Genomic DNA, 12,975 nt, shown 5'->3' on the forward strand with positions numbered 1-12,975 from the left:
AAACAGAATCCCAAAATAAATGAACAGTCAGTTTACTGCACAATATTGAACTCTTTAATTGGCTGGTTTACTGATGATCGGCATTGAAACAACTGCTGAATTGTTAATGCATGCAATCTTTGTTTCTTAAATCAAGACACAAATGTATTCGCAAGTTTTAGAATATAGTATGATGGAGTTTATAAGAATTGTCTTGAAAACATCAAAACTCAATGTCTGGATTGTAATGAATAAATCTGGTGATTGTACACTATGCAATTATATCAAAAAAGGATAATCTTAGTTCAAAACTATAGTTTGAGTGTATCATATAATGTAGTGTTTATTGAAGAATTGAACATGTCAGTTTGAGCACTACAGTTCATCTGGAATAGGAATGCGCAAAGGATGATCATTGTTTAAAGTAATCGTTGCAAGATAGTACAGAAAAGTGTTTTATTTTACGTGAATGCTGATTGTGGATTCATTGCAGATCTAGCCTCGATTTACTCGAGCCTTGTCAAACAGGTCAGCAATCGTATATATTTATTGACTCATATCATCTTCATCGTCCATCTCAACTCTTTGCTTCTTAGTACTTGTCTTGACAAAATTTCTAATGGTTTTGGATCTTACTGCCTCGACAGATTCATCATCTTGGGCCCATTCTAGCACTAAATGGCGACCATACAAATGTGTGGCTCCGAGTGTATCATATGCAGTCTTTGCTTCTTGTTTTGTAAGAAAATCAACAAACGCAAATCCACGATGCTGGCCGTCATATTTGGTTGGAATACGTACAGATTTGACTTGCGCAAACGAGCTAGAAAGTGATCCGACATGAAAAACAAATTAGTAAAAGTAGACTGACAGTATACTACAAAACAGATGCATACCTAAACAATTCCTTGATGTCTTTCTTTGATGCTTCAAAAGGCACATTGCGTACAACAAGTTTTGTGCCTTTGATAGTGTCATCCTCATCGTCCATTTCCAAAGTTCGTTTTTGCGGTGCAACTGGCTTGGAATACTTTAGTTGCAAAACATGATTGTCCAATTTAAAGTTTTGCATGGCCTTAAGACACTTGGTGGCATCTTCAGTAGAAGCAAACCCAAGGAACCCAAACCCAAGTGACTGTTTTCCGCCTGTTTTGGGATCATCCTTCATTTTGATGTTTACTGATCGCAATCCAGATAAACCGCCAAATGCTTGACGCAGCCCCTCTTCTGTGGTTTGAAAGTTGAGATTCTTGATATAGATGGATGCAACTGGTGGGGCTGAGCTGTCATCCTCAAGATCTTCAAGTCGATGCTCCACTTTACTAGACACATTTGGATTTTGAGTAGCCGAATCAAATCCAGCAGCGTTAAACTGGTACCCTGTAGATATCTCCTTGGCTGCACTACGAGCTTCACGACGTGCTGCTTCCTTTTCTGCATCAAATTCTTGAGTGAAAATACCTTGCGATGCCCACTGCAAGTAAAGTGGAATATTTTTAAATTTGGAGTATGCCAGCTTTCGAAATGCTGCTTTGGCTTCATTGCGTTCCGTAAACTCAACTAGCGCAATGGTTTTTGCGGGTGGTAGAATAATCTGATTTAGCAAACAAGACCAGCAACGTTTGAGTTAGTTGTCGATTTAAAGACAGCACCATAAACCTAAACTAAATACCAATAATACTTACACGACCAAGAGTACCAAACTTGCCAAACGTTTCAATTAGATCCTCCTCCTCAGTGGTATATGGAATGTTCTTGACAAGAATAACTGTGTTGCTTCTGGTTTGTGTCGATTTCAAAGCATCGATCGACACACCCTCCTTTTCAATATACGCCTTGGTTTCGTTGATAATATTTGTTTCGGCAAGAGCCAATCGCACAGCCATGTTGTCTACAGTCTTGTCAAGAATATCGCTCTTACGAACATTAAGCTTTTTGGCCATGGACTCTGCAACCGTGTCCGCATTCATAAACAAACTATTCCAGTTAAAGTCATTCGAAGCTGCACCTTTTCGCTGCGTTTCACGATTTTTTTTAAATGTCTGCGGCCCTGTCAAAGTCTCATCTGCTGCTTTGGGTCGCTCCTTTGCTGGAACAATCTGCATGATACGACCTTGAAAAATTGTATTGTCCAGTGTTGTGTAAGCATTGACGGCATTTTCTGGCATAAGATACATGATAAAAGCATATCCCTTGGATTTCTTGGTTTCACGATCAATGGGAATATGCACTTCGGAAATAGGACCAAATGGTTTGAAAAGCTCCTCAATGTCTTCTGGAGAACACAGATAGGTAAGATTGCGTACCATAATTCTTCCTGTGTCGGCAATTAGCTCTGCTGGTGGTAATTCGTCTTCTATTGGTTTGGAGTTGATGATACGAGAGCGATCAGCAGAATTGTCATCCTCGTCACTCTCGGCCTCGACTACTTGAACCTGCTGTATCGGTTCTGACCTGGGTGCCGTGGGAGTATGAATATTATAAATGTCATTTGCATCAACAGCACCAGTGCCTTCAAGAACAGCAAGACGGCTGGGATGAATCTTGACCATTTCCACCTCCTACATTTATCCAAATATTTAAGTATGGCATCAAGCATCTACTTGACATTTAAATTAATCCAAACTATTAAAATGAGTTACCTCTGGCTTTTTCATCTTGGATCGCATATACTCCATATCAGACATGGTCGAGTCAAACGCAGTACTTTTAATATTTGATTCATCGACATGCTCTTTATCTTCTGTCACTGTAGCACTTTCTTCTATATCAATATCTTTATGATTTATAACAGGCAGCTCGTCGTATAATTCATCGTCCTCATCACCAGGAACTGTGACTGAAGCCTTGACAAATTCATGATCGTTTCGATGTGCAGCAATTACATCATCGTTTCCCCAGATTCGGGTTTGAGCAGCAGCTCGAGGTCGCATGACTTCCAAGAATTCTTTCAGCTTGGGATCTTCTGGATCATCTTGTAAATCTGCCAAAAACTTTTTCTGTTTAGAATTGAGTTTGGATACTGGGTCAAGATCCACCATGGTGGAATCATTTGCAGTGGTTTGAGGAGATGCTTCCAATCGTCGAAATTCTCGTTCTTTTTGTCTGTTAATCATCTGAGTGTTGGCCGAAGTTCCTGGCGTGTGTTTGCTCCATCCTCGACTTAGCGAAGCATCTCCAATCTAAAAATAGATTAAATAACGATCAAAAACAAATCATACATGCTGATAAATGGAGTAAAGCAGTAAATTAAATCCGACATACTGCTTTGGCTACTTCTACTTCGATCCTTGATGTGTCAATATATGATTTGTTGAAATACGCAAGAGCACTTTCAGCTTGTTCTTGAGTTTTAAATCCAACAAACCCAAAACAGCGAAAAACTCCATCTCTACAAAAAAGGTGAGTCGTTAGAATTGATGGTAAATGCAGGTGGTTATGATTTGACGAGGCTTTTACATACTTTGTAGTGGCCAGTTTAACATCGGTGACTTGACCCTTTTTAGAAAAGTGATTCTTGAGTCGTTCAGGAGTAATATTATAAGGAAGATTCTTGACAATAAGTCGAGACCTAAAGTATAAAGACAATGAAGCACAGTTAAATTAATATATTCTCCATGCTGGCCAAATTGGTATTTTTTTTTTAAACATGCCAAAAAGAGTTTTAAGCAGACAGCAGCGAATGCATACATTTTAAATAGAACAGATTGAAATGTTACTGTAAATACTCTAGCAATCGGCAGACAACAAAGGTCAGTGGTGGAATCGACAGCTTGAATGCAATGCGAGGTTTGGCTTTTTTAGATAGCAAATTGGTTTTGATGAATTTGTGGATTGATTCCTGATGACATGTTTTGAAAGCAGTGTTGAATCGCATGCGAGTGTTTAACTCATTGCTGCATTCAAGATCATTATAGTCAAGTGAGATGCTCTCACTTCCCGTCGGTTGGTTTCGTGCACTCCTCGTTTCGGGTGCAGATGGCAGACGCATGGCTCTTCCAGGATCAATCCTTGCAACACTCTTGATTAAATGGGCAGTTTCTCTGCATTCGCATTCTGGATTGAATACTCCGCCTATGTTTGGTGACTTTGAAGCACAACGTCACTGGATGGAGCTGACAACTCATTTGCCTCGTTCAGAGTGGTATCGCTATGACCTGGGATACTGGGGTTTGGATTATCCGCCCTTGACTGCTCTCCATTCGTGGCTTTTTGGAAACATGTATGCTTTAGATCTCTGGATTGTAACCAATGTAGTTGTCAATAGCATCGTGTATATGAGTTGTCTAATTGATGTTGTTTTGTGCAAGTGCAGAGCCCATATGATTGATCCGTCGTGGGTAGCATTAAATAGCTCAAGAGGAAACGAAGATCCCAACTTAAAACAATTTATGCGTCTTACTGCACTAATAACCGATATGCTAGCCTTTCTTCCTGGAGTTGTTTTGTTTTCCAAGTTATGGTTTTCATCGCCCACATCATGGATTGAAAAAGTTGGTAGCTGGATTTTATTTTTAAAATTATGCCAGGTCTGATGTTGACTTTTGTACTTTATGTTTCCAGCAAACGTGGATTTTCTTGATGCTCCTATGCCCAACGTTAATTGTAATCGATCATGGTCATTTTCAGTGCGTTATGTAATCATTGCTATGATCTCGTTTTGGCATATTTTAGTTTGTCTTGCTTACTTGCTTGCATTCATTATAACTAGATACAATTCTGCAATGCTAGGGTTTGCCTTGCTGGCATTTGCCTTGTTTTTGGATAAGCGATATATTTTTGGAAGTATATTTTTTTGTCTGTCGCTTAATTTTAAACAGATGGCTTTATTTTATGCGATTCCAGTCTTTTTTTACCTACTTGGACAATGCGTTCAAATGGGTGCTGTTAGAGGGTATGTATTTTGGTCTAGATCCAATTTGAATCATGTGCAGGGTAGCTAATATTTGATTTTTTGGTGATAGACTAACGATGCTCTTGAAGCTTGGACTTACTGTTGTTATAACTTTTGCTGCGTGCATTGCGGCTGTTACACCTTCCATCGATGACACTTTTCAGATGCTTGTGCGTGTATTCCCCGTCAATCGTGGGTTGTATGAAGACAAGGTTGCCAATTTCTGGTGTGCAATCAATGTTGTCATCAAACTCCGTGAAATGTTTGATGTTCCTGATCTTGTCAAGCTGAGGTGAGAAACGGATACAATTTACATTAAAAGTTCAAGTTATTTGACTCACAAATTCTGTTGTATTTCTAGCATGGCGTGTACATTATTGGCAGTCATCCCAGCCGGTTTGTTGGTTTTCCGGTATCCCAACAGACGCACGTTTTTGTACTCGTTGGTTGTTGGATCGCTTGGCTTCTTTTTGTTTTCGTTTCAAGTACATGAAAAGTCTATTTTGCTTCCAGCTCTGCCTGTAATGATATTTGTGCTTGACGATCCAGTGGCAGCATCCTGGTTTATTAATGTGGCCATGTTTAGTATGTTCCCGCTATTGAAAAAAGACGGACTTGTTCTTGTTTATATAGCTTTGGTATGCCTATGGAACCTCTTGAACCCCGCCATGTTTAATTATCGTACAGATTTTGCAAAGATTTGCACCTTTGTAAGTTTGCATATAAAAGTTGTATTTTGGATTGCCGGGTAGTGTTTTTGAACTAATGCAAATCTTGAATATGATTTCTAAAATGCATTGTTCTGCAACAGGGATCCGTATCGTTGATGGTGGGATGGCATATTGTTGAAATAACATCGCCGCCTTCAAAACGGTATCCCGACCTAGATGCCGTGTTCAATATTCTGATCAGCACTGCACACTTTGGCATCTTCTTTTTATATTTTTACTACCAATTGTGGGTATCATCGACAAAAGGGGCGTTGTCATCTGCATCATCATCGACGGCAGTCTTATTTGTTGCTTCACCGACTTCATCCGTATCGCCGCTTCGATCTCCAACAAAATCATTTCCAAAGTCTTTGTCCAAAACCAAAACTGAGTGAGTTTTGGATATGTTTATAGGAATAGTAATTATCTGTAATGAAATACATATAATTTGAGTCTTGGCGATCCATCTGAAAGTTTTGATATATTTGAACAAAAAGTTGAATTCAATATTGAAATAGTTTGACTAGCCGGATATAAACAACGGATGTGGAGTGTCGCTCATGACGATCGCCACATGGTGACTTGCGACAAATACCATTTGAGCAGTCTTTTAAGCATATTTCCATATGGTCTACTCTTGGGAATCCTTGTAGCAATCGCACTTGTAGCATGGACACCAGGAATTTCTCTCTACCATCGTTTTAGCCATATTGCTCAACCACCCAAAGCAGCTGCTACAAAGGGCGACCCATCCAAATCATTCTCAGCAGCATTACCTCCATGCCAAGAGGACAGTTTATCCATCATTTCAGAGGCAGATAATGATTCGACCACTCTTGAATGCGATGCAAACTCGAGTGCATATTTAGAATGGAATCCAACTCTGAATCTTCAATCAGCAACTACAGTGGATCCATACAGCGATTCTGAACCAGAGGATGCTTATGCGGTGTCGCAGAGATTGGAAGATCCAGTTGTCGATTATCAGCAGTCTATTCAACCATCTGATGTCAGAGAACATACGACAGAGAATTCAATGAGTCGAGATGTGGATGATGCAGACAGAGTATTGCAACCTCGACGACTTCGCAAGACTAGCAGCTTTTATGACATGACGATTTCTGCAAGTCTCAAGTGTCGGAATGCTGATTTATCAGCGCATACAATATGTCGTAGACGGTCACTCCATTCAAGGAATTCATCGTTAGGACGATTATCTGTGGGCTCGACTCCACCACAACAAGCAGCAAGCATTCCACTGTCACCACCTTCTTCACCATCTCGCATTCCACGACCATGCAGTCTACACAATCAGTTGAGCAGAACATCACCACACGTCTTTTCAACTGCGTCCAAAGCCAGTCCATTCGAATGCGACCGCAATGAAGCTGATGCAGGCGATGGTGAGCTCGCAGGTTTCCACTCACAAAGTGGACGCGACTTTCTATTCATTGCAGCCTCGAATTCTGCTTCTTCCAACTTGAAGAATACTTTGAAGAAAAGAGCAGGCTCGGCTAGTGATATTGCTGCAGTTGGTACTAGAACTAATCGATTCACTTGTATAGATTCTTCTTTTTCAGGCACTTTATCCAATCAATTAAGCAACAAGGACTCGTCCAATCAGTCAGTTGGTTTAGCATCGCAAACATTGCCTTCAAAAGTATTGCAGTCATCAGTTGCTCTATCTGCATCTATCTCTGCTGAATCAGCTTGTTATTCTGATACTACTGCTTCAATTTATACCACTCATCAATCTTCAACTACCACTCAATCCAAGGCAACCATTACTGCTGGTGCTATTGTGGCCAATTCAAGTTCTAAGCGACTAGTCCACTCTCGATCACAGCCTGTCTTACGTAGTGACCATCTCACACCGTCTTCAAGTACCATCTCAGCTCGTATTCAAAAATTTCAAAATCCATCTGCAGCATCTATACCAGGATTTCCAACCCATCACACGTCTGCCATGAATTCTTCTGCATGTCCTAAACGAGACCATGCTGCATCTGGGTCAGTTGCATTCACTACTACAGCACTTTCACACCACAAAAGTCTTGCCGAGCAGGCATATAAGAATATATCTTCTGGATTAGATAAAGAGCAATTGCATGGCGACTTTGAAGGTGCGTTGCACTTGTACCGATTGGGCATTCGCGATATGCAGTCTGCCCTCAAGATTATCTTTGCTTCGGATGCTGAAAAGTGAGTAATGATCAAGTCTTTATCTAACCCCTGGACTTGTGCTATCAGAAACTTGGGATACGCTTTATCTCATGCTAATTTAAAAATCTTGATTTACTTTGAAATCATAGAAACAAGGCTGCTCCGCTTAATGCCAAAATGAGATCCAATATGTCTCAGATTCAAGAGCGAGCCAAGATTCTTTCTGCCAATCTCAGCAATCAGCGTGCTGCTCGGCCAAAACCAATCGAACGGCTAGCCACTCCCCGAGTAAGTTTGCTAGATTCGACTCTAGATTCAATACTTTTTGAATCTAACTCGTTCTATTATTGACGATTTAAACTCTAGTCATCACAATCTTCTGGAAGAGCAACTCCTACTTCAACACCTCCATCGGGAAACTTGTCAAAGCTCAAAAGCTCAAAATACGAGTCATCTGATTCCAAAGCCATGTCACATTTAATTCTTAACGAGGTTATTGTAGATAAACCAAATGTATCATGGGAAGATATTGGTAAGACTACCGGATGCTTTAAAGTTGTCTTGATTACATTGTCAGTCCATCTTATGAATTGTTGCGATATCATTCTGGTTAGTTGGATTGGATGCAGCGAAACAAGCTTTGCGTGAAATTGTGGTGCTTCCAAATCTTCGACCAGAGTTGTTTACCGGATTGCGTGCACCTGCACGTGGGGTTTTGCTGTTTGGTCCACCTGGTACTGGAAAAACCATGTTGGCAAAGGTACACATATGAGCTTGCTTTTTTATAGAATTCATTGTACTGCATATTCTAGTATTTACTCTTTTGAATCTATTGCTAGGCATTGGCAAAGGAATCCAAGGCGACATTTTTTTCTATTAGTGCATCCACTCTCACGTCTAAATATGTATGTCTATTAGTAACTGCTGATGAAAGTTTAAAGTATTATATAACTGATTTGTGCTTGTCCACTGAAAATCTCTGGCATTAGTTTGGCGAGGGTGAGAAAATGGTTCGCAGTTTGTTTGAAATGGCAAAACAGCTTCAGCCATCCGTTATATTTATTGGTATGCATCAGTCATGACATTGGTCTATTGATATTTTTGAAAATCTTTAATTCATACCGAGAAAATGAGTTTAAACTGGTAACACTATTTTTAACTATTTCCAACTCTTGGTGTGCTGTATCTAGATGAGATTGACTCCATATTAACAGAGCGATCCGAATCGGAACACGAAGCGTCACGGCGTCTCAAAACAGAGTTTTTGCTTCAATTTGACGGGATTGGTAGTTCTTCGGATGATCGTGTGTTGGTATTAGGTGCAACCAATCGGCCCCAAGAACTGGTATGCTTGCCATTTTGATTGGGTGTCGAGGCAAATTTTAGGACAGCACTAAAATGTTTGATAATTTAGGATGAGGCTGCATTGCGACGACTTGTCAAGAGAGTCTATATTCCACTTCCAGAAGCAACCACGAGATCTGCCTTGCTCGTGCATTTACTTAAAAACCACAAACACTCATTGTCAGAGGCAGATGTTCGACGCTTAGTTGGAGCATCTTCTGGGTATTCAGGCAGTGACCTGACTGCTGTTGGTACGGAGTATATTTATCAACGAATAGTTTTAGGGTTTACAGCTTTTTAACAGTTTTTCTATTTTTAGCACGAGAAGCATCGCTAGGACCTATTCGTGTACTTGGAGATAAGCTCATATCTACACCAACTGAAGACATCCGCGGCATTACACTTGGTGATTTCTCACATGCACTAAAGATTATTCGGCCCTCAGTGTCGGCATCTACTATTCAAATATTTGAAAAATGGAATCTGGAAAAAGGGACAGCCGGTGCATAATCCGGTAGTTTTTTTACAACGAATGACATTATATAGCAGTCTGCAAACATTATCGAATAAATAATCAGGTTTAGAACGCAGTATAAACACGAACAATATTATTGTGGTGCATGCGGCGCCGTACTATGCAATGCAGCGATTTGGTTGATGTACTCTGTGCATCTAGCAAAACTGTCGATACGATCCATTCCTCGGAGTAAGTTTCGAATCTCGGCTGCATCTTTTGTAGCAATGGCAATATTAGACCTAGTCTGTAGAAGAGACTGACGACTATTTACAATTTCTGGAACCTTTTTATGGACATGCTCTTGAATCCTGTATATTCCCAAGGAAGTGTCGTTTGCCATTTGAACGACAAGATCCGATAGTCCTGTGGTTGCTATAGAATGAATGGTTTAGATCCAATAGTAGATTAGGTTATGCTGATACTTGACTAGTGACAGTAGTCTGATAAGGACTGCTGCACCAACGGAACACTCTTGTGCAAGTAGCATGCAGGCTTACCTTTCTGAACCCTTGTAGTCACTTCTTGCTCCATCTCTTGCTCATGTCGTTTTGTTATAAACAATCCCATGAGCGGACCTCCCGATCCATTTGTGCGGAAATTCATGGTAAATTGGAACGGGGATAACAAAGAACTGGATCGAGTATTTATTGAATACCGAGTTGGATGCAGAGATACGCCCAGTTGGACAGTGTAGAGTGCTATCAGGAAGGTGGAAAGGCAGGACTGGAGACAGATGATGCAAACATTCAGGCATTGCTGTTTCAACCCAGTAGACAGCGATGGTCACACTGGGCTCATGGTGCACTTTCAATCTATAAACGCAATACTCGACTGTCTCCTAAACTTGCTCTATCCACAAGTTTTATTTTGCTTTCTCACCACACTTGACAAAGGTTGAGTTTAAAGCGGGTGCTGAGCATTAAAACAATGAGTTCCATTCATTGATTGGGTAAGTGTCTGGGCGGCGGCAGCATGTCATGGAACAGCCTCTGGCTGTTGTCCATATCGTATGGCTGTCGTTTTTCCAGGCCGCATCTGAGAAAGAACAATGACTAGTGGAGCATGGCTCTGGATATATAAACTGATGAACAAAAATGATTGATGGATGGGTCTCATCACATGGTATCTTGTTACATAAAACTCCGCTCTTCAAATTAAATGCACGAGTTTTAAGCGCATTATCTAGATTGGCAACTATAGCTCGGCTCAAGCCTCTAGATTTGGCTCGGTAGAAATCTTGTTCATGACTTCAGTTCCTATTCTCCCGCTTATTTATCAGTGGCTCAACACTGCGGCTTTGATTCAAATCTTTGTTGTTTTAATCGCCAAACCGATCGAGACTGGCCCTTTATAGTATATAACAGCTTGTTTAACCAATTGTTTGTTTTAGTCGAGTTTCTCTTGAATTTGCTGTTTATCTATTTATTGTGAATTATTATTCTAAATCTGCATACTAATTTAGGTTGATACATGACTAAAATTTTATTATTTACATCTTGTATTGTTCTGTTGGGATATTCTATCCCTTCAACTTCCGCCCATGGTCTATTTCTTTTTCCTGGTCCACTTGATAGTCCTGGGTTTTTTGGCGCAACTCGAGGGTATGATCTTGCCAAAACAGATATTAGCACTCTTCGTAATCCACTTTCATCCCCCAACTTCTGCCGAGGAAAACCCTCCCGGTCTCCTGTCAATATCTCTCTTAAAAATGGTGCACAGTTTACTATCACCTTGGCGTTTTCTCTCCAGGCAAATCATATTGGACCATGCTCTATTCAAATGATTGATCCAAATAACCCCGATTCCGACCCGGTTATTATCGCGTCTGTGAATGGACCCAACGGGTGCGCTGTTAAACCTCTTAGTCGATACTCAACTCTTGATGGACCAACCAGTCAAGTTTGTCCTGGATTGGTTCCACCTGGGATAAAGGATGCTTCAAATGACATGTGCATGAGTGAATGGACGTTTGATGTCAAAAATGTTGATAAAATCAAGTGCACTACCTGTATTATGAGATGGCTTTGGTCTGGCCAGCATCTGTCTGTCACCGACCCTGAAGAATGTACGTATCTATTTAAATTCCGCTTTTGGCACTCAGATTTACAACCTTGGCAATCCTCAAGTCACAGTTGCCATGCTTATATTTATTGCTCTACAACTACTCTATTATAGATGAGAACTGTATTGATGTCCGTCTTTCTGGAGAAACTGGAGGCACTCCAGGCCCTGTTATAGTAACTACAACTTCTTTGGATACACCTACTGCTACCACAGAAGACAATCGCGAGCCTACACCAAGTTCAAAACCGCGTAGAAAAAATCCCAGAAAATCTAAAACTCGCAAACCGACCAAAACCTCCAAAAGTCCAAAGTCGGTTCAAGCCAAAACAACTTATCCTAAGCAAGAGGAAAATAACGAAGTTAGTAATTTTCTAAAAAAGTCTGATCTTGACAATTCTACTGCTACTCCCTGTTCTACATCTGATGACTCTTCACTTGTAAACGATTCTGCGAATAACCAGGTCACTGATTCTTTTACGTTATCTACTGCTTCTCAGGACACTCAATCGGATGATCTTACATCTTCTGGATGGAGCGAATGCAAGAAATCCGATAATTCGTCTGGTCCTTATTACGCGTGTGCAGCAACAGATGGAGAAGGCGCTGACTACTTTGCTTGTTATGCTGAAGATTCATTGCGTCCACCACGAAAAGAATCTTGTGCACCAGGAACATCATGCAACCAGGCTGGAAACTGGATTAAATGCTATTAAGCTTTCCTGATTTGTTTATTTCTGTTGTAGGTTTTCCTTATGTTTGTCCATCTTCCCTTGAAAGTCATCTTGATCCGCCCGTGTCTATAACTATTATTTTTAAACCATAAATACAACAGTAAATAAATACTTGTGTGCCTATTTTCTCTGATACAGTTTTTGCAGTAAGCTAACTATAAAACAAATGGAGATTACGTCGCGGCAATTGAAAAGTAGTTGATTTTCTAATTACAATTGTACTCATGTAGGACAAAGTACTGAGAAAGAGTGCCAATGTGCATAATAAACAATCAATTTACTGCAAGACCGAATGAGCAATGATGTTTTGTATTTAATTGGGGGCAGCAGATTGTTTAGGAAGCTAACCATGGTCACAAGTCTGATTGTTGCCATGGTACAAGACACGATCAATGAATGATTGTACCATTCGAATCAGCAAATGAACAATTCGATATTTGAAAAACATCAAGCCCGGCCCATACAATACGGTCGAATGAATTTAGCAAATACCACTCAAACACATGATGTACACTGGTGGCTGCTGATAATTTCTATTTTTTTAATTTCATCTTTGCATTATCATCCTTATTA

General features: G+C 40.3%; 5 protein-coding genes across 5 annotated transcripts; 3 read left to right on the top strand and 2 right to left on the bottom strand.

The window, feature by feature from the left end:
* Positions 1 to 525: 525 nt before the first annotated feature.
* Positions 526 to 3,549, bottom strand: BATDEDRAFT_8977 (uncharacterized protein; the record flags this gene model as incomplete). The annotated part of the gene is made up of 6 exons (XM_006675000.1): positions 526 to 802; positions 876 to 1,573; positions 1,665 to 2,537; positions 2,622 to 3,161; positions 3,244 to 3,370; positions 3,443 to 3,549. Coding segments are annotated over 6 exons (2,622 nt in total), but the record flags the coding sequence as incomplete, so codon positions are not given.
* A 419-nt stretch (positions 3,550 to 3,968) lies between these two features.
* On the top strand, positions 3,969 to 5,816 carry BATDEDRAFT_2229 (dolichyl-P-Glc:Man(9)GlcNAc(2)-PP-dolichol alpha-1,3-glucosyltransferase; the record flags this gene model as incomplete). The annotated part of the gene is made up of 7 exons (XM_006674824.1): positions 3,969 to 4,201; positions 4,295 to 4,472; positions 4,543 to 4,607; positions 4,691 to 4,873; positions 4,944 to 5,165; positions 5,235 to 5,604; positions 5,685 to 5,816. Coding segments are annotated over 7 exons (1,383 nt in total), but the record flags the coding sequence as incomplete, so codon positions are not given.
* A 2,398-nt stretch (positions 5,817 to 8,214) lies between these two features.
* BATDEDRAFT_18251 (uncharacterized protein) lies at positions 8,215 to 9,684 on the top strand (the record flags this gene model as incomplete). The annotated part of the gene is made up of 7 exons (XM_006675098.1): positions 8,215 to 8,278; positions 8,361 to 8,506; positions 8,586 to 8,651; positions 8,736 to 8,811; positions 8,937 to 9,091; positions 9,161 to 9,341; positions 9,410 to 9,684. The coding sequence occupies 7 exons, from the start codon at positions 8,215 to 8,217 to the stop codon at positions 9,598 to 9,600; spliced, it is 879 nt and encodes a 292-aa protein (XP_006675161.1). The 3' UTR covers positions 9,601 to 9,684.
* On the bottom strand, positions 9,671 to 10,210 carry BATDEDRAFT_21407 (uncharacterized protein; the record flags this gene model as incomplete). Its single annotated transcript, XM_006675216.1, has 3 exons — positions 9,671 to 9,820; positions 9,879 to 9,979; positions 10,105 to 10,210. 3 exons carry the CDS (start codon positions 10,208 to 10,210, stop codon positions 9,671 to 9,673), a joined length of 357 nt encoding a protein of 118 aa, XP_006675279.1.
* Positions 10,211 to 11,019: 809 nt separating this feature from the next.
* Positions 11,020 to 12,533, top strand: BATDEDRAFT_36369 (uncharacterized protein). Its single transcript, XM_006675777.1, has 3 exons — positions 11,020 to 11,672; positions 11,783 to 12,030; positions 12,169 to 12,533. Exons 1-3 carry the CDS (start codon positions 11,078 to 11,080, stop codon positions 12,382 to 12,384), a joined length of 1,059 nt encoding a protein of 352 aa, XP_006675840.1. The 5' UTR covers positions 11,020 to 11,077; the 3' UTR covers positions 12,385 to 12,533.
* The last annotated feature ends 442 nt before the right edge of the window (positions 12,534 to 12,975 follow it).

The sequence above is a fragment of the Batrachochytrium dendrobatidis genome, assembly GCF_000203795.2.
Source record: "Batrachochytrium dendrobatidis JAM81 unplaced genomic scaffold BATDEscaffold_1, whole genome shotgun sequence".
NCBI lineage: Eukaryota > Fungi > Chytridiomycota > Chytridiomycetes > Rhizophydiales > Batrachochytrium > Batrachochytrium dendrobatidis.

Coding starts and splice junctions, on each gene's coding strand:
- BATDEDRAFT_36369 (XM_006675777.1), top strand. CDS start 11,078: ATGACTAAAATTTTATTATTTACATCTTGTATTGTTCTGTTGGGATAT. Junction 11,673..11,782: donor TGTCACCGACCCTGAAGAAT/GTACGTATCTAT, acceptor ACTCTATTATAG/ATGAGAACTGTATTGATGTC. Junction 12,031..12,168: donor AGCAAGAGGAAAATAACGAA/GTTAGTAATTTT, acceptor ACTGCTTCTCAG/GACACTCAATCGGATGATCT.